The sequence below is a fragment of the Indicator indicator genome, chromosome 36 (genome assembly GCF_027791375.1).
Source record: "Indicator indicator isolate 239-I01 chromosome 36, UM_Iind_1.1, whole genome shotgun sequence".
Classification (NCBI taxonomy): Eukaryota; Metazoa; Chordata; class Aves; order Piciformes; family Indicatoridae; genus Indicator; species Indicator indicator.
The window spans coordinates 2463997-2489582 of NC_072045.1; the positions used below are offsets into that span (position 1 = coordinate 2463997).

The 25586-nt window shown below is 54.2% G+C and overlaps 1 protein-coding gene across 2 annotated transcripts; it reads left to right on the top strand.

The window, feature by feature from the left end:
- The first annotated feature begins 372 nt into the window (after positions 1 to 372).
- UPF1 (UPF1 RNA helicase and ATPase) lies at positions 373 to 24779 on the top strand. 2 transcript variants are annotated; one of them, XM_054396332.1, is made up of 24 exons: positions 373 to 591; positions 6555 to 6697; positions 7102 to 7191; positions 7703 to 7870; positions 8973 to 9153; positions 9920 to 10081; positions 10661 to 10745; positions 15127 to 15225; positions 15416 to 15533; positions 15623 to 15782; positions 15890 to 16008; positions 16251 to 16415; positions 16627 to 16741; positions 16877 to 17020; positions 17671 to 17884; positions 18603 to 18720; positions 19192 to 19348; positions 20258 to 20400; positions 21291 to 21465; positions 21571 to 21652; positions 22327 to 22488; positions 23106 to 23323; positions 23487 to 23609; positions 24029 to 24779. In XM_054396332.1, exons 1-23 carry the CDS (start codon positions 373 to 375, stop codon positions 23604 to 23606), a joined length of 3357 nt encoding a protein of 1118 aa, XP_054252307.1. In that variant the 3' UTR covers positions 23607 to 23609; positions 24029 to 24779. The 2 variants fall into 2 exon arrangements, with proteins under 2 accessions (XP_054252307.1, XP_054252308.1); XM_054396333.1 differs by having other exon boundaries at positions 15425 to 15533.
- The last annotated feature ends 807 nt before the right edge of the window (positions 24780 to 25586 follow it).

Below are 25586 nucleotides of genomic sequence, written 5' to 3' on the forward strand. Positions count from 1 at the left end.
GGCGTGCTGGCGTCGCCCTCCCCCGTGCGCTCCGCGTCACCGCTCCTGGCCTGGCGCGCGGCGGCAGCGGCGGCCGGACGGTTCCGCTCGCAGCGCCTCGGGCTTCGCCTCTCCCGCGGCGTCCGCCCGCCGCTTCGGCTGTTGCTTTCCGCCGTTTAGGCTCCAGCCTCGTGTGGACGCTCTGAGTGGGACGGAGGCGGGTTCGTTGGCGGCCGGTTGGTACGCGCGGCCTGGTGCGCGCGGCAGATCCTGCCGCTCGCGTAGCGCCGCGTCCGAGTTTCCTGAGGTGCGGCCCGGCCGGCTCGGGCTCGGAGAGCGGGGCACGGCGGGGTGGGTGTTGAGGAAGAGCCGCTGCTCCTCGCCGTCGCCGCCATGAGCGTGGAGGCGTACGGCCCCAGCTCGCAGACCCTCACCTTCCTGGACACCGAGGAGGCCGAGCTGCTCGGTGCCGACACACAAGGCTCCGAGTTCGAGTTCACCGACTTCACTCTCCCCAGCCAGACTCAAACCCCGCCCGGGCAGGCGGGGCCGGGACAAGGCCAAGGCCCCCCCGGAGCGGGACAGGGACCGCCGGGACCGATCGAAGCGCAGGTGAGACGGCGGCCGGAGGCGGGGTGTGTGCAGGGTGGGGGGGGGTCAGGGCGTCTCCGCCACCGGGGTGAGGCGCGGGGGGGGGGTCCGGAAGGGGCGGGCTGGCCTAGCCGTGGGGCCGGCGAGGGGAAGCCCTGGGCGGGCTGCGGGGTTGGGCCCTCTGCCCCTGATGGGGAAGTGAACGCCGCGTGTGGCTGCTCGCCTGCCCCGTGGAGTTGAGGCTGCTGGCTCCGAGCGGCGCGGCCCGGCGCAAGCGGGGAGCGGGCCTGGAGCGGGCGCTTCGCTCCTGCCCTGCAGATGCAGGGGACGCTGGCCGGGGAGGAAACTTGCCGTCGGTTGCCTGCCCGTTAAGCCGGTGGGCGCCGCGGCTGTATCGTGACAGTTGCGTCGCTTCTCGGTGCCGTATCGGAATCGGAAATGCGCCTGGGGATTATTTCTGCTTTTTTTCGCCTTTAAAGCAATATGGCTCTGGAAAGCGTTTGATGATCGGAAGTTGGATTCCGAGGAAATCCAGCGTCGCTTACGTTAATTTCTCTTTTCCTATAACGAAACGCAAACCGCACGATAAATCTCTTAATTTATTTTTTTTTACCCTTCTTTGCCACCTTTCCTGCTGCTGCACGGTCGCCGGGTTGGCTTGTTTTGCGTCTGTATGGGAATGACAGTCGATATGGCCCGGGGTTGAACTTCAGAGGTCTAGTTCCTCGTGACTTAAACCCAGGCGATTTATTTCTTTCCTGCAGCCTGTGGATGGTTGGGGTGTACACAGTCATTAAGTTGTATTGCCTTAATTCAAACAAAATAAAGAAGGGCCTCGAAAGTTATGCTCCCAAGTGAAGAAGACTCTCACTGTGTGCATCTTGACTGTAGTGAAAAAAAAACTCTGAAGAACTCTTTCATGTTGTTTCAATTCATACTTTACTGAGAGCTGCTGGAACAGGCTGCCAAGTTTGGTTACCTCTAGATAAACACTCCTGCAGTCCCATTATTGATAGCTGAATGTTTTGATATTCTCCATGCTTTAAAGGATGACTTTAAAGAGGAGCTGAAATGCTTTAGGCAAGTTTTTAATCTTGAACCAGGACTTGATGTTTACCTTTTGCTTGCAAAAGCTGAAATGTTGGGGACAGAAGGGAGCAAGCTGGAAGCATCTCAGTGTGTCTTGCAGGTGTGATTGCAGGGCTGGAGGTGGAATGATCCCACTGGAGCTGTATCAGGTTTATCCCAGCAGGAACTGAGTGACTCTGGTGCAGGGGGTGCTCAGCACAGCCTGGGTGTAGCTGCTGCACAGTGACTTGCTCCAGGTTAGGCTGTTTGCAAGGCAGCAGAGACCTGACACCACGGGCTGCTTGTTTTGTGGTCATTTTCAGTGTGGGTTTGTGGAGTTGATCAGGTTTGGACACTGTGAAAGAAGAGAACTAAGGAGGGAAATGTTAGGTTTGTGCAGTCAGGCCATGTGTCAATTACAGAGCCTGGGTTAATCAGAGTTTTGAAAGCTTTCATGGGTTGTGATCCTTCCAGAATGTGGCCAGAAGAAGTGAAACCACCCCAAAATAAGCCTCCTAAGCTAAAAGAGCAGAGGAGAGGATTAGTTTGGCTTTTTTTTCCTTTTTTTTTTTTTTTTTTCTGTCCAAACATGTTTGAAAAGCCTTTGAAGTAGAGAGAGGAAAAAAAATCTGGAGAGCACCTTCAGGTACTCATCTGTCTGCAACCATCTGTCCTGGCAGGAGGGGAGGAATTCTCTTCCTCTTGTCTTACCCTGAGTGTGTTGATGATGTTTCTACGAACTCCCATGGTCATCCTTGGTCTTTGTTTTGACTAAAACTGCAGGTTTGGGGGGAGGAGGGGCAGAGGGGCTGGACCAAGGACCGGGAAGTGTGGTGTCCTCCGGAGCTGTTTAGACTTGTGCAACTCGACTGGCTCGGGAGATAAGATCAGAAATTAGGCATTTTTCTTAAAGATTCTGGGAAAAGTTTTGCTGCCTTCAACAGATAATTTAAACTTATTATGTCTTTTGGCAAGGAGCTAAACATTTCACTTCTGGGGCCCCACAGTTGATCCCATTTTGTTTAACTCCCTGTCTGTCTGATTATAATGAAAGCTACTGAAATAAATAATTCTTGTTCAGAGCTGATAACCATTGGAGGTAAATCACTTGGAGGTATTTTATCTCTAGCTCTGGTGTTTCATATTCTGTCTTTTTAGTGTCCCAGTGTTTGAAAAGCTCAGTGCAGAGCACCTGATTTTAACTTGGATTGATCTGGGCAATCCAAGACAGTTTCATTTCCCAATGCACATTCAACTGATGGTTAGAGGATGTTGTTACAATTGATTGGTGTCCAGTTGACAAAAGATAGCTGAGAGGCTACTAGTGGAGAGGCAACATCCACTGATTCCTCTTCAGAAGAATATTTTCCCATTCTTTGCATGTTATAAGGAATAGATTAGGTTTTGTTTTTTTTTTTCTAAGTATTGCAGCTAAATTCTGATTTCTGCCCTATTTTTTCACTCTTCCAGACCAGGACTTAGTTGGGTGTAGGAAGCAGTCACATGCCTGATGGGTGTGATGGACAAGGCACATGGTGCTAATGTGCTGGAGTGGCTGAAGGAGGCTGGATTAGCCATTAAGTTTTTGGTCCAGACTTCAGGGGCTGGATTTAATTTCCAGCCCTAACAAAGACTTTTTGTCTTAACAAAATGACTTCTCGTTGCTGAGGTCCCCATCTGGAAATGCAGCTCCTTCCACACGCCTTGGAGGTGTTGTGAGGGGGGAATGTTCCTGGTAAACCCCTGCTGCTTGATGTGAAAGTGGGAGAGATTCTGAAGAGCTGCAGTGAACACTCTGGAGCTTCAAACTGCAAAGAGTTGGGTTCCCCAGGCAGGTCCAAAAGGTGCATTTTTCCTGGGGCATGAGGGAAAGCTGCTGGGCTTGGGGCAGTGTGATTGGGTGTCCTGTGCCTGAAGTGCATTGCCACCATTCACTGCACTTCAGGTGTGGAACCAGAGCACTCTGCCAGCAGAGTAACTGCTGAGCTGCAAGGAGTTCTCTTGTTAAGGCTTGAAATGTGCCACTTAGAAGCAGAAGTAGGCAAAGGAGCTGTAGCTGCATTCACCTGTGGATCAATCAGGTGCTGCTGTGGCTGGAGGGGGTTAGCTAGAAGCAGCAGGAGAAGCTGAGGTGGTGCTGATTGTGCTGCCACTGGTGTGGGGTCTCACACACACATGGCCAGGAGAAGGCACCACATAAATTCCACTGCCTGATTTACTGTCCTGTAACTCATTCCTGGAGCTTTGCTGTTGTCTCTCACCAGTGTTTTAGAGGCCAAAAAAAGGAGGGAGGGAAGGCCCAGCACCTTGGTGGAAGTTCCAGAGCAGCTCAGGCTGCTGTAGCTGTCGAACTTGCTGTGCCAGAAGTTTGTCAACACTTTGAAAACAGAGAAGAGAAGCCCCCCCCTCCCCCCTCACCCTTCCCTTATACAACAGCTGCTGGTGCCAGGTCTTTAATAATATGCACATAGGTGAACATCACAGGAGGCTTGCAAACACTGCTTGAGTCACTTCCTCGCTGTGTGCCTGCCAAGGCCTGCTGCTCATGCTGGCAGGTGACATCACTGCTGCCTGGTGGCTCTCAGAGGGCAGGAGCTGCCCAGGCTGTGAGCAGGGTCACCTGCTGCAGGACTCAGAGCTCGCAGTTGGAGCTTGTGGGGTTTCTGCCATTCTAAAAAAGCTTCACAATTTCATTACTGTTCAGCAATCCCAACACTGATAAACCTGTCAGCTACTGGGGACTGGAAGTGGATGATCTTCAAGGTCCCTTCCCATCCAAACCCTTCTGTGAGTCTCTGGTCTGTAGAATGAGTTCTGGTTGCTCTGACTGCCTGGTGCTCTACTGCTGAGAGCTTCAGGTTAGCTGCAAGCTGTAGGACTCTGCCTGTTCCTCAAGTTCTCTTTGTGTCTGCAGTGGCACTTTGCTGTTTACCCTGAGTGTTTATCTTCAGACAGCTGTGAGATGCCACTGCACAGGCAGCTGATGGGGTTTGGCCTGGGACGTGGCTACTGCAGTTTCCTTTGGGTTTCTCTTTTTGCCCCTTGGCTGCCTTTGCCTATTCCCTGCTAAGGGCTCTCCTTGGCTGCTCCCTCTGCTACAGAGCAGTGCTTGGAGGTAGCATCGACACAGACTCAGACCATTGAGAGAGCTTTGCAGAGGAGCCTCAGCTCATCTGAAGAGAGGGAGGCAGAGCCTGTACCACCAGCTGCAGTTCCTCACTGCTGAGGGCAGATGTGAAGTGGCTCACTCTTGCAATTGGCTGTTAAACTTTAATGTGCAAGCCTGAAACTGGCCTGTGTGGAATCCAGATGAGGCTTCCAGGAGTAGGCTTGTTTGGATTTGCTTAGCAGTTGTAGCCTTAAAATGCTACAGCAACTACTTTTAATTAATTTTCCTTTAATAAAGATTAAATGTCCTCACTGTGGGCAGCTTTCTCTTCTCGGAGAGTTAAGTTACAGAGGGCAGATGAGTTGCATTAAATGTCCAAGTGCCAAGGAGTTATTCAAATACTCTGCTGATAGACAAAGCCCTTAAGTGATTCTGGTGCTCCCATTTATCAGCTACTTGAATTTTCCACAAATAAATATTCCTTATCTAACTGAATACCTGGAGAAACAGGTGGAGGTTTTAATACAGCTGGAGATTTAGCTTTGATGGGGAAACCACCTCCCAGCTCCATGTGGTACATTAATGCTGTGCCAGCTGCTGCTGTGGTCCCTTTCCTGCCTTCTCCCACTCAGTAATGGTGATTGTGTTGCTCGGCTTTTTGGGGAGATCTCCCTGAACAGGTCAAAAATTGTGAGCAGGGTTTTGGGGGGTGTGGGGAACCAACCATCTTGCTCCCCGTGGCTGTTACCCTGTCGAGATGCAGCAGTGGAACTGAACCCTGAACCTGTCAGGGGCAGTGGCTGCTCAGCCACACCAAAATCTGCTTTGTGACATTTGTCACTGCTCCTTCCTGGTGGGAGAGGCACTGTGCTCAGCACTGCCAGAAAGGAGCTATTTTTGACATCAGTCAGGCTTGGGCTGTCAGAGTTGCTGAGGCAGCACCAAATGCTGCAGAAGTTCCTGGTTCTGGCACTGAATCCTCAGTGGAAGGAGCACACCTGGGCTGTGCTGTGAGCTCCCGAGCTCAGGGGGGGCTTTGCTCTCAGAACTTGAGCTGCATTCCTCATTTTAATGGACTTGTGCAGATTTCTTGGCTGGCTTGCAGAGAGGCCTCATTCTCTGAAAGGAAATCCTGTTGCAGCTAACCCAAAGGTGGAGTAACACAGCAAGGACTGTCCCCGGGGTGTGTCCTGCCAGTGTGCAAATGGTTGGCACATCCTGAGCAAGTGATGCTGCCCCAAACCATTTCTGCTCTTCCTTGCCCCATTTCAGTGGTCTTTGGGAGGCTGGCATGAGGTTATGTCTGTTCATGACCTGCTCTGTTGTGCAAGTGTCACAAAGTTGTGGTTCTCATCTCCTGGGGGGCTGAAACATGGATTTGCTGGAGAGAGAGGAGCAGAAACAGGTGGGGGAGGTCCCATGCAGCCAAGCTCCTGTTTTCAGGTAGATCCCTGGAACAGCAGCAGGGCTGACAAAAGGCTGTTTGATCCTGCTGGAGCTGTTCAGACAGAGCTCTGTGTTGTGTAAGGCTGCATGGAAAAATGTGAGCTGCAGAAATGCAATCTCCTTTGAGTGACTTTTTTTTTTTTTTGCTCCTTATCTGTTGGAGTTGAAATGGTCCTGTAGAATAGGAGCTAATGAAGCAGATAGTGATTATGTAACCAGGCTGGGGCTGAGCTCTTGCCAGCCTTTTGCCTGGTGAGTTTCTCTCCATTCAAGACAAGTTCTGCTGTAAGGAGTGGGGATTGCTGGCCTGGGCTCTTACATTTTAGAGTCTGTTTTGCTTCAGCAGTGCCCTCTGTTTCAGGTCAATGGCCCTGATGGCATTCTCCAGAATGGAGCTGTGGATGACAATGTGGCTAAAACCAGCCAGCTCCTGGCTGAGCTGAATTTTGAGGAGGATGAAGAGGACACCTATTACACAAAGGATCTTCCTGTGCATGCTTGCAGGTGAGAGCCAGTCCCTGCTGCAGGGGACAGGAGCACTGAGGGAGGGCTGCATGCCTGCGGGGGTTGAGAGCAGCTTCCTTGGGGATGTGCAGGGATGTGGAGCCCTCTGCTGAGCTCTTGTCTCTGTACAAGGCAGCAGCCATGGGATGTGGGGCTCTGACCTCCCTGGGAGGTGGGGAATAGAAGGCTCAGCCAAGCTGGGGATGGTCCTGGTGGGAAGTGTCCAAATACTCTTGAGACAAAGCAGAACTTCAGCTCCTGTTTGATGGTTTTACCAGCACTCAGGGTCCCTCATTCTTACTTCCCCTTCCTTGTCCATGCTGCTGGGCAGTTGAAGTCTTCTGTTGGAGTTTTCCTGTAGGCCAGCACCCAGTCACTTCCTGTTCTTTCTTTTCCACCTGCAGTTACTGTGGTATCCATGACCCTGCCTGTGTGGTTTACTGCAACACCAGCAAGAAATGGTTCTGCAATGGGCGTGGAAATACATCTGGCAGGTAAAGGGAAACAGTGATGGCAGCCCCACTGTAGTGTTGGTTTTGAGGTGGTGTGATGGCTGGGACTTAGATTTTGGTGGTAATTGAAGTCTAGTGCCATTAATGTGAGCCTCCAACCTCCTTTTGTTAGCTTTTTCACTGTTGCCACCCTTGGCTTCCATCTCAGCAGAACCTGAACCCCTCCTGTGAACTGAGCTTGCTGCTTCTTCCTCTGCCCTGGCATCCTGCAGGGCACAGCAGAACTGCTGCTCTTGGCCTGTGGAGCTCTGGGAGGCTTCTCTCAATGGCCAGCAACATAAAAAAGAATTTTTAACATGGTTTCTGTTCTTCCATCCTCACCTGCCACAAAGCATTCATGCACTGAGGAGCTACTGGAGCTGTTAGCACTGGGTCTGCTTGGAGGCAGAAAGAATCTTAGCAGTGTCTGCCATGCTGTAAATGCATTTGGTTTGTGCCTTAATTGTGATTTTCTTATTAACTGGCTAGAAATGGATGTCCTCTCTGTTTGCAGCCACATTGTTAATCATCTTGTGAGAGCAAAGTGCAAAGAAGTGACTCTGCACAAGGATGGACCTCTGGGAGAGACTGTCCTGGAATGCTACAACTGTGGATGTCGTAATGTCTTCCTCCTTGGCTTCATTCCAGCCAAGGCAGACTCTGTGGTGGTTTTGCTGTGCAGGTGAGAGAATGCCTTTGTTGGAGGCTTGGTGCCAAGCCTGCTGCTTGACTTCAAAGGGTGGCACTTGCTGTTGATTCAGTAAAGGGCCTGAGAGGAATGCTGGGGACAGACTTTTGAGCAGGGCCTGTTGGGACAGCGCTGGGGGTGATAGTTTGAAACTACCAGAGAGATTGAGAGTGGAGAGAAGGGAGAAATGTTTGACACTGAGGGTGCCCAGAGAGGTGGGAGGTGCCCATCCCTGGAATCATTCCAGGTCAGGATGTTTGTGCCTCTGAGCAACCTGCTCTGGTTGCAGATGTCCCTGCTGACTGCAGGGGGGTCGGACTGGATGGGCTCTGAAGGTCCCTTCCCACCCAAACCCCTCCATGATTTTGCACTGTTTAGACTTCCTGAGCTGTGTACAGGTAGGAACTGCAGTGCATCCAGCTTAGTTCTAGGGAAGAGTCATTCTCCCAAATCCTTGAAGGGCAAAGAGGGGTTTCCCCTTCTTTTAAAGTGTGCTTTTCAGATCTCGGAGAGTAAGAGCTGAGGAAATGCCTCTGGAGCCCTGTGGGAGTGGTGTCTCCATTACACTGTTTTTGTCAGAATCTTTTGAAGATGACAGCAAATTGAGAGCTTTTTTCCCTGACAGCTTCTAGCAGAACCCCTCATTTCCTAATTGTATTAATTAAATGCTGCCAGCAGCTGTTGGAGAGTGTGTGTGTGTGTGGGGGGGTGTTGCTGCAGAATGAGCTCCTCAGGTTGTTTGAACAACAGCTGGAGAGGTGAATCCCCAGTGTTATCTGATGGGTTCTGTGTGCACAGCCTTCACAGACTGTAGCCATTTCCTAAAGTGGCAGATTTGACATTTTGGGTGCTGACATTTCCAGTTCTAGAAACCCCCGAGAAATCTTCCTGATGATACAGAACCTTCCCAGTGCTGAGATGCAGGACCTAGGAAGGAGCTGCCCCACAGGCTTCAGTCGTTTGGTTTTTTTTCCCCTTTTAAGTGAAATACTTGAGTGGTGTCAAGAGCACAACCAGCTCATTTCCACCCTGCACAGCAGACTTCTTCTTACACTTGTCTAATTTAATAATTTCTTCCAATGTTTTGGTTGTGCAGGCAGCCATGTGCCAGTCAGAGCAGTTTAAAGGATATTAACTGGGACAGTTCTCAGTGGCAGCCTCTGATCCAGGACCGCTGCTTCCTTTCGTGGCTGGTGAAGATTCCCTCTGAGCAGGAACAGCTGAGGGCAAGGCAGATCACAGCTCAGCAGATCAACAAACTGGAGGAGCTGTGGAAGGTTTGTGCTGCTTTGCAAGTGCTGATTGTGTTTGACCAAGTGCTGGAACTCTGGGAGAAGGAAGGAAGGAAGCACAAGAAGGTTTGAGCAGCTGTCTGAGGCAGGGCTCACACACATGTGGGGCTCAGACCCTGCAGGTCACAGAATCACCCAGGCAGGAAAAGACCTCAGAGAGCATCAAGTCCAACCTACTACCTAATGCCTCCTGACAACTAAACCATGGCTCCAAGTGCCACATCCAGTCTTTCTTTGAACACTTCCAGGGAGGGTGACTCCACCACCTCCCTGGGCAGCACATTCCAATGGCCAATTACTCTTTCTGTGGAGATCTGACAAGCAGTGCAGCTGGGAATCGATCAAAGGATTCAGGACGTTTATCACAGGAGGAAAGTTTCACCTTTGGGTTCTTCATCTCTGTTCAAACTGCACTGTTGGGCAAAGATGAAAAAAACAACCCAAAACCAAGCAACTTTCCTTGCCCAGCTGAGCCTTGTTTCTGCTTTACCTGGTCCCTAGTTGTGTAGGGAGCTGCTAGGTCATACTTGGTATTCAGTTACTGCTTCCTGAGAGCTTTTTTGGATATCCTGTAGCACCCAACAAGCCTGACTGGGTGTGTGAGCATGACAGGATGTCCTTGTGTGGTTTTTAACTACTTGTTACACTTCATGTAATAGCAAACCACAGTGCTGGCAGTGCTGCTGCACAGTCAGAGGCTGTCACTTGGTAGTGTGGAGCCCTTGGAAACAATGTGTGCTTTGGGTTGCAGGAAAATCCATCTGCAACCCTTGAGGACTTGGAAAAGCCTGGTGTGGATGAGGAACCTCAGCATGTCCTGCTTAGATATGAAGATGCTTACCAGTACCAAAATATATTTGGTCCACTTGTCAAGCTGGAGGCAGATTATGACAAGAAGCTGAAGGAGTCTCAGGTAATGGCCTTGAGAGAGATCTGAGGAGGCTTCTGGCTGCTGCTCTCCTCTCAGACACATGGGCACTGAGAGCAGCATGGAAGCCTCAAGCGAAAGGATGTCTTTGATGTAAGAGTGATGTCATCATTGCAGTAGTAATGGGGAAAGAACAACTCCCAAAATGAGGTCTTAAGGAGCTGAGAACACGTGGGAGCTTGCATCCCTTCTGCATCCAAAGTTTATCCTTCCAGGAGCCATGTTCTGTGCAGCCTGGCCTTTCTGTTCATAACCTGCAGTTACTTTTGTTCGTTACAATTTCCAATCCAACTTGAATTCTGTGGGGTCATGCAGGCCCTTCGTGTTTTAAAGGTGGGCATGAGGCAGGTGGTGCTGAGCCTTTGTTTCTCATTAAGCAACTCTTGTAGAAGGGAATGGTCTGCAAGTGCTGTGGCCTCAGTCCAGAGCAGTAAATGCAGATAGCTGCCTGTGCTGTGGCACTGGGACAGGGCTGTTAGTAGTGTGATAGGGGAACAATGAGGGCTGTGGTGCTTGGCAAGCAGCTCTTGAGGAACCTCACAGATGCCTTTTGTAAACCCTTAGACCCAGGACAACATCACAGTCAGGTGGGACCTGGGCTTGAACAAGAAGAGGATTGCTTACTTCACCCTGCCAAAGACTGATTCAGGTAATGGCAGCTTGGTTGGGGGTCTGTGTGTGCTGGTGAGCAGCAGAGCTGGGATCAGCTCTGTGTGTCTGTGTGTGTGCTGGTGAGGAGCAGAGCTGGGATGAGCTCTGTGTGTGTGTGCTGGTGAGCAGCAGAGCTGGGATCAGCTCTGTGTGTGTGTGTGCTGGTGAGGAGCAGAGCTGGGATGAGCTCTGTGTGTGTGTGTGCTGGGGAGCAGCAGAGCTGGGATGAGCTCTGTGTGTGTGTGTGCTGGGGAGCAGCAGAGCTGGGATGAGCTCTGTGTGTGTGTGTGCTGGGGAGCAGCAGAGCTGGGATGAGCTCTGTGTGTGTGTGCTGGTGAGGAGCAGAGCTGGGATGAGCTCTGTGTGTGTGTGAGCTGGGGAGCAGCAGAGCTGGGATGAGCTCTGTGTGTGTGTGCTGGGGAGCAGCAGAGCTGGGATGAGATCTGTGTGTGTGTGTGCTGGGGAGCAGCAGAGCTGGGATGAGCTCTGTGTGTGTGTGCTGGGGAGCAGCAGAGCTGGGATGAGCTCTGTGTGTGTGTGTGTGTGCTGGTGAGCAGCAGAGCTGGGATCAGCTCTGTGTGTGTGTGCTGGGGAGCAGCAGAGCTGGGATGAGCTCTGTGTGTGTGTGTGTGTGCTGGGGAGCAGCAGAGCTGGGATGAGCTCTGTGTGTGTGTGTGTGCTGGGGAGCAGCAGAGCTGGGATGAGCTCTGTGTGTGTGTGCTGGGGAGCAGCAGAGCTGGGATGAGCTCTGTGTGTGTGTGTGCTGGGGAGCAGCAGAGCTGGGATGAGCTCTGTGTGTGTGTGTGCTGGTGAGGAGCAGAGCTGGGATGAGCTCTGTGTGTGTGTGTGCTGGTGAGGAGCAGAGCTGGGATGAGCTCTGTGTGTGTGTGCTGGTGAGGAGCAGAGCTGGGATGAGCTCTGTGTGTGTGTGCTGGTGAGGAGCAGAGCTGGGATGAGCTCTGTGTGTGTGTGCTGGGGAGGAGCAGAGCTGGGATGTGCTCTGTGTGTGTGTGTGCTGGGGAGGAGCAGAGCTGGGATGAGCTCTGTGTGTGTGTGCTGGTGAGGAGCAGAGCTGGGATGAGCTCTGTGTGTGTGTGTGCTGGTGAGGAGCAGAGCTGGGATGAGCTCTGTGTGTGTGTGCTGGGGAGCAGCAGAGCTGGGATGAGCTCTGTGTGTGTGTGCTGGGGAGCAGCAGAGCTGGGATGAGCTCTGTGTGTGTGTGTGCTGGGGAGCAGCAGAGCTGGGATGAGCTCTGTGTGTGTGTGTGCTGGGGAGGAGCAGAGCTGGGATGAGCTCTGTGTGTGTGTGTGCTGGTGAGGAGCAGAGCTGGGATGAGCTCTGTGTGTGTGTGTGCTGGTGAGGAGCAGAGCTGGGATGAGCTCTGTGTGTGTGTGTGTGCTGGGGAGCAGCAGAGCTGGGATGAGCTCTGTGTGTGTGTGTGCTGGGGAGCAGCAGAGCTGGGATGAGCTCTGTGTGTGTGTGTGCTGGTGAGGAGCAGAGCTGGGATGAGCTCTGTGTGTGTGTGTGCTGGGGAGCAGCAGAGCTGGGATGAGCTCTGTGTGTGTGTGTGCTGGGGAGCAGCAGAGCTGGGATGAGCTCTGTGTGTGTGTGTGTGCTGGAGAGCAGCAGAGCTGGGATCAGCTCTGTGTGTGTGTGTGCTGGGGAGCAGCAGAGCTGGGATGAGCTCTGTGTGTGTGTGTGCTGGTGAGCAGCAGAGCTGGGATCAGCTCTGTGTGTGTGTGTGCTGGGGAGCAGCAGAGCTGGGATGAGCTCTGTGTGTGTGTGCTGGGGAGCAGCAGGGCTGGGATGAGCTCTGTGTGTGTGTGCTGGGGAGCAGCAGAGCTGGGATGAGCTCTGTGTGTGTGTGTGCTGGGGAGCAGCAGAGCTGGGATGAGCTCTGTGTGTGTGTGTGCTGGTGAGCAGCAGAGCTGGGATGAGCTCTGTGTGTGTGTGTGCTGGTGAGGAGCAGAGCTGGGATGAGCTCTGTGTGTGTGTGTGCTGGTGAGGAGCAGAGCTGGGATGAGCTCTGTGTGTGTGTGTGCTGGGGAGCAGCAGAGCTGGGATGAGCTCTGTGTGTGTGTGTGCTGGGGAGCAGCAGAGCTGGGATGAGCTCTGTGTGTGTGTGCTGGTGAGGAGCAGAGCTGGGATGAGCTCTGTGTGTGTGTGTGCTGGGGAGCAGCAGAGCTGGGATGAGCTCTGTGTGTGTGTGCTGGTGAGGAGCAGATCTGGGATGAGCTCTGTGTGTGTGTGTGCTGGGGAGCAGCAGAGCTGGGATGAGCTCTGTGTGTGTGTGTGCTGGGGAGCAGCAGAGCTGGGATGAGCTCTGTGTGTGTGTGTGCTGGTGAGGAGCAGATCTGGGATGAGCTCTGTGTGTGTGTGTGCTGGGGAGCAGCTGAGCTGGGATGAGCTCTGTGTGTGTGTGTGTGCTGGTGAGGAGCAGAGCTGGGATGAGCTCTGTGTGTGTGTGTGCTGGTGAGCAGCAGAGCTGGGATGAGCTCTGTGTGTGTGTGTGCTGGTGAGCAGCAGAGCTGGGATGAGCTCTGTGTGTGTGTGTGCTGGGGAGCAGCAGAGCTGGGATGAGCTCTGTGTGTGTGTGTGTGTGCTGGGGAGCAGCAGAGCTGGGATGAGCTCTGTGTGTGTGTGTGCTGGTGAGGAGCAGAGCTGGGATGAGCTCTGTGTGTGTGTGCTGGGGAGCAGCAGAGCTGGGATGAGCTCTGTGTGTGTGTGTGCTGGGGAGCAGCAGAGCTGGGATGAGCTCTGTGTGTGTGTGCTGGGGAGCAGCAGAGCTGGGATGAGCTCTGTGTGTGTGTGTGCTGGTGAGGAGCAGAGCTGGGATGAGCTCTGTGTGTGTGTGCTGGTGAGGAGCAGAGCTGGGATGAGCTCTGTGTGTGTGTGCTGGTGAGCAGCAGGGCTGGGATGAGCTCTGTGTGTGTGTGTGTGTGCTGGTGAGGAGCAGATCTGGGATGAGCTCTGTGTGTGTGTGCTGGTGAGCAGCACAGCTGGGATGAGCTCTGTGTGTGTGTGTGTGCTGGGGAGCAGCAGAGCTGGGATGAGCTCTGTGTGTGTGTGTGCTGGGGAGCAGCAGAGCTGGGATGAGCTCTGTGTGTGTGTGTGCTGGGGAGCAGCAGAGCTGGGATGAGCTCTGTGTGTGTGTGCTGGGGAGCAGCAGAGCTGGGATGAGCTGTGTGTGTGTGTGTGCTGGTGAGGAGCAGAGCTGGGATGAGCTCTGTGTGTGTGTGTGCTGGTGAGGAGCAGAGCTGGGATGAGCTGTGTGTGTGTGTGTGTGCTGGTGAGGAGCAGAGCTGGGATGAGCTCTGTGTGTGTGTGTGCTGGTGAGGAGCAGAGCTGGGATGAGCTGTGTGTGTGTGTGCTGGTGAGGAGCAGAGCTGGGATGAGCTCTGTGTGTGTGTGCTGGGGAGCAGCAGAGCTGGGATGAGCTCTGTGTGTGTGTGCTGGTGAGGAGCAGAGCTGGGATGAGCTCTGTGTGTGTGTGTGCTGGTGAGGAGCAGAGCTGGGATGAGCTCTGTGTGTGTGTGTGCTGGTGAGCAGCAGGGCTGGGATGAGCTCTGTGTGTGTGTGCTGGTGAGCAGCAGAGCTGGGATGAGCTCTGTGTGTGTGTGTGTGCTGGGGAGCAGCAGAGCTGGGATGAGCTCTGTGTGTGTGTGTGCTGGTGAGGAGCAGAGCTGGGATGAGCTCTGTGTGTGTGTGTGCTGGTGAGGAGCAGAGCTGGGATCAGCTCTGTGTGTGTGTGTGCTGGTGAGCAGCAGAGCTGGGATGAGCTCTGTGTGTGTGTGTGTGTGCTGGTGAGCAGCAGGGCTGGGATGAGCTCTGTGTGTGTGTGTGTGTGCTGGTGAGGAGCAGAGCTGGGATGAGCTCTGTGTGTGTGTGTGTGTGTGCTGGGGAGCAGCAGAGCTGGGATGAGCTCTGTGTGTGTGTGTGTGTGCTGGGGAGCAGCAGAGCTGGGATGAGCTCTGTGTGTGTGTGCTGGTGAGCAGCAGAGCTGGGATGAGCTCTGTGTGTGTGTGCTGGGGAGCAGCAGAGCTGGGATGAGCTCTGTGTGTGTGTGTGCTGGTGAGCAGCAGAGCTGGGATGAGCTCTGTGTGTGTGTGTGCTGGTGAGCAGCAGGGCTGGGATGAGCTCTGTGTGTGTGTGTGCTGGTGAGCAGCAGGGCTGGGATGAGCTCTGTGTGTGTGTGTGCTGGTGAGCAGCAGGGCTGGGATGAGCTCTGTGTGTGTGTGTGCTGGGGAGCAGCAGAGCTGGGATGAGCTCTGTGTGTGTGTGTGCTGGGGAGCAGCAGAACTGGGATGAGCTCTGTGTGTGGGAGGGCTGGTTGCTCATTGGGGAGCATCCCAAAAGCTTCTTTTTCCCTTCCTTTGTAGACATGAGACTCATGCAAGGAGATGAGATCTGCCTGAGGTACAAAGGAGACCTGGCCCCTCTCTGGAAAGGCATTGGCCATGTTATCAAAGTCCCTGATAGTATCCTTTACTGAGTGAGCCTGCAGGAAGGCTGCATCCCAGGCTCTCAGAGTTCCAGCAACATGCACAAAAAAAGTAATTCTGAGCTGATTTGAATTTGCTGTGGGGGATCTGCTGAGAAAAAAAAAAAAAAAAAACAAATTGGGAAGAATCAAATCCAAAGGTTTGCTCTGGATTACCACTTAACGAGGTTCTACAGATTATGGTGATGAGATAGCCATAGAGCTGAGGAGCAGCGTGGGAGCCCCCGTGGAGGTCACTCATAACTTCCAAGTGGACTTTGTGTGGAAGTCTACTTCCTTTGACAGGTACTGAGAAGTCCTTGTGTAGGACACTTGTGGAGAGTCCTCAGGTCATCCTGATCCTTTTCTTCTTTCCTGTCCTTCCTTCATGTCAGAATGCAGAGTGCTCTAAAAACCTTTGCAGTGGATGAGACCTCAGTGTCTGGGTACATCTATCACAAGCTGCTGGGTCATGAGGTAGAAGATGTCATCATCAAATGCCAGCTGCCCAAGCGCTTCACAGCACAGGGACTTCCTGATCTCAACCACTCTCAGGTAACCTCATCTCCAAAGGAAGTGACAGAGGGTTTGTGAGCAGAGCTTGGACAGCTTTAGCTTCCCATGCATTGAATGCTAACCAGCACCAAACCCCCTGGCCCTAGGTTTATGCTGTGAAGACTGTCCTGCAGCGTCCCCTGAGCCTTATCCAGGGTCCCCCTGGCACCGGCAAGACAGTGACATCAGCCACCATTGTCTACCACCTGGCCAGACAGGGCAATGGGTAAGAGCTGTGTCCTACCATCTCTGGGGTAGGGCACTGCCAGTGGCCAGAGAATCAACCTGCTTTGAGAAAGGAATGAAGGGGCTCTGGAGGTACTGTGCTCTGGGAAGGCTTCTGCCTAGGCACAGTTCTTCCAGCTGTGTTCCTGGGGGCTGTGCTGTAACATAGGAGTGAGTTAGAGGTTATTAGAAAAGGTTCACAGCTTGTTGGCACTGACCTGGTGCTGCCTCACCTTTCTCCAGGCCTGTCCTAGTCTGTGCCCCAAGTAACATAGCTGTGGATCAGCTGACAGAGAAGATCCATCAGACCGGCCTGAAGGTGGTTCGGCTGTGTGCCAAGAGCAGGGAGGCAATTGACTCTCCTGTGTCCTTCCTGGCACTGCACAACCAGATCAGGAACATGGACAGGTGAGAAATGGTGGAGGGGTCAGGGAACCCAACCCACCCAATTTCACCCCAGCTAATGCCCTGTGTCATGCTGGCAGTGTGTGTGCTTGGGAGCCCCTAGTTCCACACACGTGTACTGAGCTTTACCAAAGAATTCCGCTCTCAGCCTGCCAAGTCCTTCTTCAGGCCATGAAGCAAGAACTCTTGGTGTGGTGTTTTTTTTTTTTTGCAGCATGCCAGAGCTTCAGAAGCTGCAGCAGCTGAAGGATGAGACTGGAGAGCTGTCATCTGCTGATGAGAAACGTTACCGTGCCCTGAAGCGAACGGCAGAGCGAGAGCTGCTCATGGTGAGGGCTCTGGCAGGGATCTGCTCCCGCCTGGGGGAGCTCAGAGTGTAACTGAGAGTGGGGGAGGCTCCTGCAAGGGTGTTGAACACTCTGCTGCTGCCCTGTGTGGTTAATTGTGGACTGCTTGTGTCTCAGAATGCAGATGTGATCTGCTGCACGTGTGTGGGAGCCGGGGACCCCAGGCTGGCCAAGATGCAGTTCCGCTCCATCCTGATCGACGAAAGCACCCAGGCCACTGAGCCCGAGTGCATGGTGCCAGTCGTGCTGGGGGCCAAGCAGGTAGGGCACAGCTTGGCAGCAGAAGCAGCATTCCCAGTGCAGGCTTGTGGGGATACCAAATCCTTTCCTTCACGGGAGACCCTTCCATACCCTAGACCTCAGGGGTGGTGTTTGCTGTTAGTTTTCTGATTCTGTGGAATAGTTTTGCTTGGGACACTTTCTGGTCCTGTTGGGACAAGCTGAAGGCTGAGTAGGAGTTTATTTGATCAGATGAAAAGATTTGTAAGCCACAGATGAGATTGGAAGTTTAGTGGAAGTCAGACTGATTTGAAGGGACCAGACTCTGCCCAGGGACAGGGCAAGGGGCACTGGTCACAAGTAGAAGCCAGGAGGTTCTGTCTGACCAGGAGAAGATGTTTCTCTGGTGTGAGGCTGCTGGAGGCCTGGAGCAGGCTACCCAGAGAGGTTGTGGAGTCTCCTGTGGAGAGCTTCCAACCCCCCCTGGCCTTTGTGCTCCTGGGCAAGCTGCTGTGGGTGCCCTGCTTTAGCCAGGGGGTTGGACTGGATGAGCTCCAGAGGTCCCTTCCCACCCCTGCCGTGCTGGGGTTGCTTCCCAAGACATTTTCTAGGCAGCTCTCACTGCTGCTCACTCTGAGGGGGGTGACTTTCAGAAGATAAACACTCAGGTGTTGACCTTTCCTATTCCACAGCTGATTCTGGTGGGTGACCACTGCCAGCTGGGCCCCGTGGTGATGTGCAAGAAAGCTGCCAAGGCAGGGCTGTCGCAGTCGCTGTTCGAGCGGTTGGTGGTGCTGGGCATCCGCCCCATCCGCCTGCAGGTGCAGTACCGAATGCACCCCGCGCTCAGCGCCTTCCCCTCCAACATCTTCTACGAGGGCTCGCTGCAGAACGGCGTCACTGCAGGTAGGGCTGCCCTGGGGGTGCCCACACAGGGTGCCCACACACACCCCAGGTGTCTGCTTTGCCAGCCAGGGAGGGGCACCGGCAGGATCCTCTCGCCCGCAGCAGATCTGCGCTGTGCCCGCTCAGGGCATTGCCTCTGCACTTCGTTTGCAGTCTGAGAGATGCTTTGATGGGAAAAATAGCAATAGGGCTCCTCAGCCCAAGGGAGGCCACAGGTGGAGGCCTGGGGACAGTTCTGGGCTCCCCAGTACAAAAGAGACTGGGAATGACTGGAGAGAGTCCAGCAGAGAGGGGCCTGGAGCAGCAAAGGCTGAGAGCATGGAGAAGAGCAGCCCCAGAGGGGGTCTGAGCAATGCTCAGCAAGAGCTAAAGGGTAGGGGGCAAGAGGCTGGGGCCAGACTTTGCTCAGTGGAGCACAGGGACATGGCAAGGGGCACGAAGTAGAAGCCAGAAGGTTCCATCTGACCAGGAGGAGATGGTGTGAGGCTGCTGGAGGCCTGGAGCAGGCTGCCCAGAGAGGTTGTGAAGTCTCCTTGTGGAGAGCTTCCAACCCCTCCTGAGCCATTGTGCTCCTGGGCAAGCTGCTGTGGGTGCCCTGCTTTTGGCAGGGGTTTGGACTGGGTGAGTTGCAGGGGTGCCCTCCAGCCCCTCCATGCTGGGGTTCTGTTGGATGTTGCCAGTGAAGCAGCTCTGACTGGAATTGGGTTTCACCCTGCAGCAGACCGTGTGAAGAAGGGCTTTGACTTCCAGTGGCCCCAGCCAGACAAGCCAATGTTCTTCTATGTCACCCAAGGGCAGGAGGAGATTGCCAGCTCGGGCACCTCCTACTTAAACAGGTAAGCAAAGCTCAGCACTGAGGGCACAAAACATTTTAAAGATCTCAAATGTAAGGGAGGTTAGAGGAATCTTTTAACCCTGTGGCATCCCTTGGGGACAGTGGCTGAAGTGTGGTGTGCAGCGCTCAGAGCCAGGCTGGATGAGGCCTTGAGGAGCCTGGTCCAGTGTGAGGTGTCTGCCCATGGCATGGGGCTGCAATTGGATGATCCTTAAGGTCCCTTCCAACCCAACCCACTCTGCAGCTCTGTGGTGACATTTGTGTCATTCTGAGACCTTTGAGCTGCTGGCTTGTGCCAGGGGTGGGGAATGCTCAACCCAGCTGCAGCTCTGCAGGATCCAAATGCCTGAGCAGGGGAGAGTTGATCCTTTCCCTGAAGCAGCCCCAGGTGTGCAGTAGCTTGGAGCCATGACCCTGCAGAAGTGAGGCTGATGCCTTGGCTCTCCTGAGCTGAGCCAATCTCTCTTCCTAGGACGGAAGCTGCCAACGTGGAGAAGATCACCACCAAGCTGCTGAAGGCTGGTGCCAAGCCAGACCAGATTGGCATCATCACCCCCTACGAGGGCCAGCGCTCCTACCTGGTGCAGTACATGCAGTTCAGTGGCTCCCTGCACACCAAGCTCTACCAGGTGTGCAGAGCAGCTTGGGTGCAGAGAAGGTGGAAAAGGCAAATGTTGGGAAACTTCCCAGCAGCTTCATGTTCAGTCTGGCTCCTCAGGCGTCTGTCTGTGTTTATTCTTCAGTCGGTTTTGAGTTGGTTGTGGTTAAAATAGAGCAGGGAGAGAGGTTTAGGAGGGACTGAGTGCCAGTGGGTGTCTGGGGAGCAGTTAGCCAGAGAAAGGAGGAAGCCTTGTGAGGGTCTCTGCTGAGGGGAGGCTCCAGCCCTCTGAGGCACAGAAGGGAGAGTCCTGGCTTTGGGAAAGCATCATGCAGTTTATGGCTTGGCTAAGAGCATCCTGCCAGGAGACACACAGGACGCCAAGCTCCATAAATCCTGATGGTCCTGCTGCTTGTTTGTTGGGAACATGGAACTCCTCTACCAACCTTGTTGCCACAAACAATGCAGTTGTGTGTTTGACCTCCTGAGGACCTGGTTGGTGTTTTCACTGAAGGAAGGCTTGGTGGAAATACTTTGTCTCCTGCCAGGAATGATCTGTCCCTCTGGTTGAGGTTTCTTGGGAGCAGCACTGCTAACTTGGACCTCTCTTACTCCCAGGTTTTGGGAGAGTCAGAGGGGTTTTGGCAGCATTCCTGGGAAATATGCTTTCCATAGTGCAGATGCCAGTTTGGGGGAAATATGAGAACCACAGAGCAGGGAACACAACAGGAATTGGTGCTGGACTGAGGCTCTCTGTTCTCCTGGAGGGAGGCTGCTCAGCGAGCAGCAGAGTGACCAAAGAATTTCTCACTACAAAAATAACAGTTTTGGGTCAAATGCTGGGAGCTGCTGTGCCCAGCCAAGGCCTTGGGGCTGCCTGGTGGCAGCAGAGCTGTGGTTCACTGTGCTGCTGTCACTAACCTGGGTTCTTCTCTTCCAGGAAGTGGAGATTGCAAGCGTGGATGCCTTTCAGGGCCGAGAGAAGGACTTCATCATCCTGTCTTGTGTGAGGGCCAACGAGCACCAAGGGATTGGCTTCCTGAATGACCCCAGGAGGCTCAACGTGGCCCTGACCAGAGCCAGGTAAAGGGAAGCTGTGCAGCCCTGATCCCATCTGCTAAAGCAGCTCTGGACCCATTCCCAACCCCACCTGGGTCACTGGAGCCTGGAATGGTTTCCATGTTCCCTGCAACTGCCAAGAGCAGTCTCAGCCTGAGTGGTGCCACCATTTGGCATCAGGAGGTGGTAGAATCACAGAACTGGTTTGGGTGGAAAAGTCCTTTCAGAGCATCTGGTGCTGAACCATGGCCCTCAGCACCACATCTCTGCAGCTCTGAAACACCTCCAGGGTGGGCAACCTCCTTGGCAGCCTGGGCCAGGCTTTGAGAACCCTTCCAGGGAAGAAGTTTTACCTCATGTCCAACCTAAACCTCCCCTGATGCAACCTGAGGCCATTTCCTCTCATCCTGTGTCTTCTTAGTAGGGAGAAGAGCCCAATCCCTGTGGCAGAAGCCACCATGTCCCTGCCCTTGGTTTGCAGGGCAGGACTCTTCCCTTCACCTGCTGCTTTATCCCTTCCAGCAGCTATTTGCTTGCCAGTGTTCTGCTCTAGCTGGGTTTGGTTCTGGGAGTGGTGCTGTGGAATCAGCCCTTGGTTGGCTGCTTTGGTGCCTACAAAGCTCCCCAGCCCATGCTGGGTGGTGCTGCTGGGCTGAGTTCCCCACATTTGGCCAGGCTGCAGAAGGAAGCTTGTGATGGCTGAGAAAGTGGCTGCAGCAATCCCCTGCCCAGGCTGCTGCCATCCTCTGCTGTCAGCAAACAGTTGCAGCTTCACCTGCAGCTGCCATCCTGAGCTTCTGCAGGGACCTTGGTTTGCTGCAGGAGGATGGCCCCGGGGCTGTCCCAGCACTCACAGCAGTGTGGGTTCAGTTCCAGTCCAGGCTGAAGGCCTCTTCTCTGCTGTGTCCCTACAGGTATGGGGTCATCATTGTTGGGAACCCCAAGGCTCTGTCCAAGCAGCCCCTCTGGAACCACCTCCTGAACTACTACAAGGAGCAGAAGGTGCTGGTGGAGGGACCCCTCAACAACCTGAGGGAGAGCCTCATGCAGTTCAGCAAGCCCCGCAAGCTGGTCAACACCATCAACCCTGTGAGTTGCCCTCTCCTGCCTCTCGGGTGCTGCTGGCATGAGGCTGCTGGAGCTGCAGTGCCAAGGTGTCCCTGACTGCCCTCCTGACTGCCCTCCTGCCCGCAGGGTGCCCGGTTCATGACCACTGCCATGTACGACGCACGTGAGGCCATCATCCCAGGCTCTGTCTACGACCGCAGCAGCCAAGGTGAGGAGAGGCTCAGCACCAGCACCCTCCTGGATTGGGTTGGTGTGCCCCAGCCAGGCCCTGGGGCATGGGGTCCTGCAGACTTCACTTTTAAACTGCAGAAAAATGGGGAATTTAAGAACTGAAAAGTCATGGAATTATAAACTGGTTTGGGTCGGAAGGGACCTTCAAGATCATCCAGCTCCAGCCCCCTGCCATGGGCAGGGATACCTCCCACCAGCCCAGGCTGCTCAAGGCCTCATCCAACCTGGCCTTGAACACCTTCAGGCTTGGAGCCTCAACATCTCTGGGCAGCCTGTTCCAGTGCCTCAGCACCTCCTGGGGAAGAACTTCTTCCTCCTGTCTCATCTCAATCCAGCTTCTTCCAGTCTGTCGCTGCAGGGCTTTGTACAGAGTCCCTCCCCAGCTCCCCTGTAGCCCCTTCAGGCACTGCCAGGCTGCTCTAAGGTCTCCCTGAAGAGCCCCAAACCTCTCAGCCTGGCCTCACAGCAGAGGTGCTCCAGCCCTTGGATCACCTTTGTAGGCCTCCTGTTTGTGCTGTGCCTGGCTTGGCCTTGTAGTTCTGCTTGATGCTGCTCTCAAGTCCCCTCCTGACTGTTAGAGGCAGGAGCAGCAGTGGGGGGGGGCTGCAGTGGGTACCTGCAGTGCCACTGACTCTGGCTGTGTCCCCCCAGGCCGTCCCTCCAATATGTACTTCCAAACCCACGACCAGATTGGGATGATCAGCGCTGGGCCCAGCCACGTCACTGCCATGAACATTCCCATCCCCTTCAACCTTGTGATGCCACCAATGCCACCCCCTGGCTACTTTGGCCAGGCCAATGGACCAGCTGCAGGTATGGGGTGAGACTGGGGTGGTGCAGGAGGCCCCAGACTGGGGTGAAGGGGGGCATGAGGAGCAGTGCTGATGAGAGCAGGAGGCACCAATGCTGCAGCCTCCAACAGCTGTGCTTGGAGGCTCTGCCTTTGGACTTCTCTGCACCTGCTGCATCAAGTTACAGAACCCTGGAATTGTCAGGGTTGGAGGGGGACCTCAAGGCTCATCTAGTTCCAACCCCCCTGCCAGGGGCAGGGACAGCTCACACCAGATCAGGTTGCTCAGAGCCACATCCAGCCTGGCCTTAAAAACCTCCAGGGATGAGGCTTCCACCACCTCCCTGGGCAACCTGTGCCAGTGTCTCATCACCCTCATGGGGAAGAACTTCTTCCTAACATCCAACCTGAATCTCCCCACTTCTAGTTGTGCTCCATCCCCCCCAGTCCTATCACTCCCTGACACCCTCAAAAATCCCTCCCCAGCTTTCCTGTAGCCCCCCTCAGATACTGGTTGGCCCCAAAAGGGTTGGCCCCAAGGAGCTGGTCCCAGCTGTTGCCTCCTGAGTGCTGCCTTATGCAGGAGCAGTCGGTTGTGTGTCAGACTTTTCACCCTTGCTTGGCACCCCCTCTTTTCTAGGCCGTGGGGCATCCAAGGGCAAGACTGGGCGTGGTGGGCGCCAGAAGAATCGTTTTGGGCTTCCTGGAGCCAGCCAAGCAAACCTTCCCAACAGCCAAGCAAGCCAAGATGTGGTGTCCCAACCTTTCTCCCAGGGGCCACTGACTCAGGGCTATATCTCCATGAGTCAACCATCACAGATGAGTCAGCCTGGGCTCTCCCAACCAGAATTATCCCAAGTAAGATCAAGCAGCTGGGGGGGGAACCTCTGGGGTGTTACCATGAAGCTCAGCTGCTTCATGGTAACACCCCAGAGGTACAGGTTGGTTTTGGGGGGCCATTTTTTGGGCTCTCTGGAGCTGGGTGATGAGTTGGAGGCTTGACACAGGCTCTCACTTGCAGGACAGTTACCTTGGTGATGAGTTTAAATCCCAGATCGACGTGGCACTGTCACAGGACTCTACTTACCAGGGTGAACGTGCATATCAACATGGTGGCGTGACAGGGCTGTCACAGTATTAGAGTGTAAGGCCTCCAGCTGGGCTCCTGGGGGTGGGGGCTCGTGGATGGGGGGCTCATGGGCTGGGGGTTTGTGGCTGAGGTCATGGATAGGGTTCATGGATGGGGTTCGTGGCTGAGCTGGGTGAATTGGGGGCTCCTGTAGGGGGGGGGTCATGGATGGGCTCATGGATGGGGGGGTCATGGATGGGCTCATGGATGGGGGGGTTCATGGCTGGGCTGGTGGATTTTGGGGGTTCATGGCTTGGGGGTTTGTGGCTGGGGGTTCGTGGCTGGTGGATTTGGGGGTTTGTGGCTGGGGGTTCCTGGCTGGGCTGGTGGATTTGGGGGTTCCTGGCTGGGCTGGTGGATTTGGGGGTTCATAGCTGGGCTCCTGACTGCACCTCACAGGCTCCTGTCCCTAACTCGCTCGTTTCGCCTTCCAGGTTGAGGAAGAAGAGCTAAGCTTATGTGGAGCTTAGTTCATCAGCATTTTATTCTGGGTAATAAAAAAAATAAAATAAAATGGATACCTGTTTTCCACTGCTAAAACTGAAGCACCACTGTGTGAGAGCAACAGGAGAAAGAAACCAACCAACGGAGAGGAGAAGAGAGAAGGAGAGGGAGAGGAGCGCGAGAGCCAACTGCTAGCTCCCTGCGACCAGGAGCCTGCCCGGCGAGGAGAGAGCGCTGCAGGGCTCAGCTGAGCCCTGCTCCCCCGGCAGACACGCTCGAGAGAAGGGCCTTGAGCAGGTTTCACTTCATTCCACACTTCTCTGTGCGAGCAGGGCATTGCTTTTCAGAGCAGATGGGGAGAGGAAAACCCTCATCTCAGAGTTGTTCTCTTTGCGAGGGTACGAGTTTAGCAGAACTGTTCACGTTTTAGAAGCAGAGTATCTGAAAGAGAGAGAGAGGAAAAAAAGAGAGAGGGGAGAGAGAGAGAGAAAGCTCCTGACCAAGTGACAGCCAGCCCAGCAGCAACCCAGCAGGACATAGCTGATGCTCAACTCTGAGATGCAGGTTTTGTTGTCCAACACTGGCTCTGAAATCCAAGTGTCATCGTGTCGCCCACATCCTGAAGGGGTCTTTCGTGGCGAGGTGGCTTTCAAGAGATTCTGGCAAAGGAGCACTGCATTGATTCTGTTCTTTTACAAGTTTGTCTCTGAATTCTTAGTGGTGGACCTGGGAGATCCTTGTTCTGAGAAGCTTAAAAAAAAAAAAAAAAAAAGACAAAAAAAAAAAGGCAAAACTTACAGAAAAAAAAAAAAAACCACAAACCACCAACCAAAACCAAACCAAGTTGCAATTAGAGCACCAACCTTGAGAACTCTGAGTGTGATTTCCAGTGGCAGCAATCAGCCTCTTCTTCCTCCCAGGGGTAGCAGTTAGAGCCGGAGCCTGCGTGCTTGAGCAGGAGGAGGGTTTCCAAGCGTTTTCTGTCTGCTTTAATTGGCTACTGTCTGGACTCTACTCTGTGAAAACAAAGCCTTGCTGGCAGGTGAACTTTGTGCTTGAGGAGGGGATGGGTTGCTGTGCCCTTCGGCCCTGCAGGAGGAGATGCTGGCACCTGCTTGCCAGGGGCGGATCCTGAGCGTTGTTCGGGGTGTGAAGAGTTGACGCTGGGAGCAGGTTGGAGACGTGGACGAAGCAGGCAGGTGGTGGAAGGTGGCCTCTTGTAGCTGGGGATAAGTGGAGCTAAGGGGTTAGGATTTGGTGTGGCTTCTTCTGGAGGAATCCAGGCGTGGAGAACCAAACCCAGAGCCCGTGTGGCAGGGGGTGGGCACAGGGCTGTGCCAAGGCTGCTGGCTGGGAGTCAGAGCTGAGAGCAGCACCGAGAAGCCATCCAGCTTCTGAGTGGTACCCACGTCTGCACCCAGCCCTTGGGGAGCACTGGGAGCATTTTCTTTGTCTAAACCTTTCTAGGAGCAGTGCAGCAGTGCAGAGAGCTGAGGATTCCTGCAGCCCCCAACCCTCAGAGCAGCCTCGACGCCCCCATTGGCACCG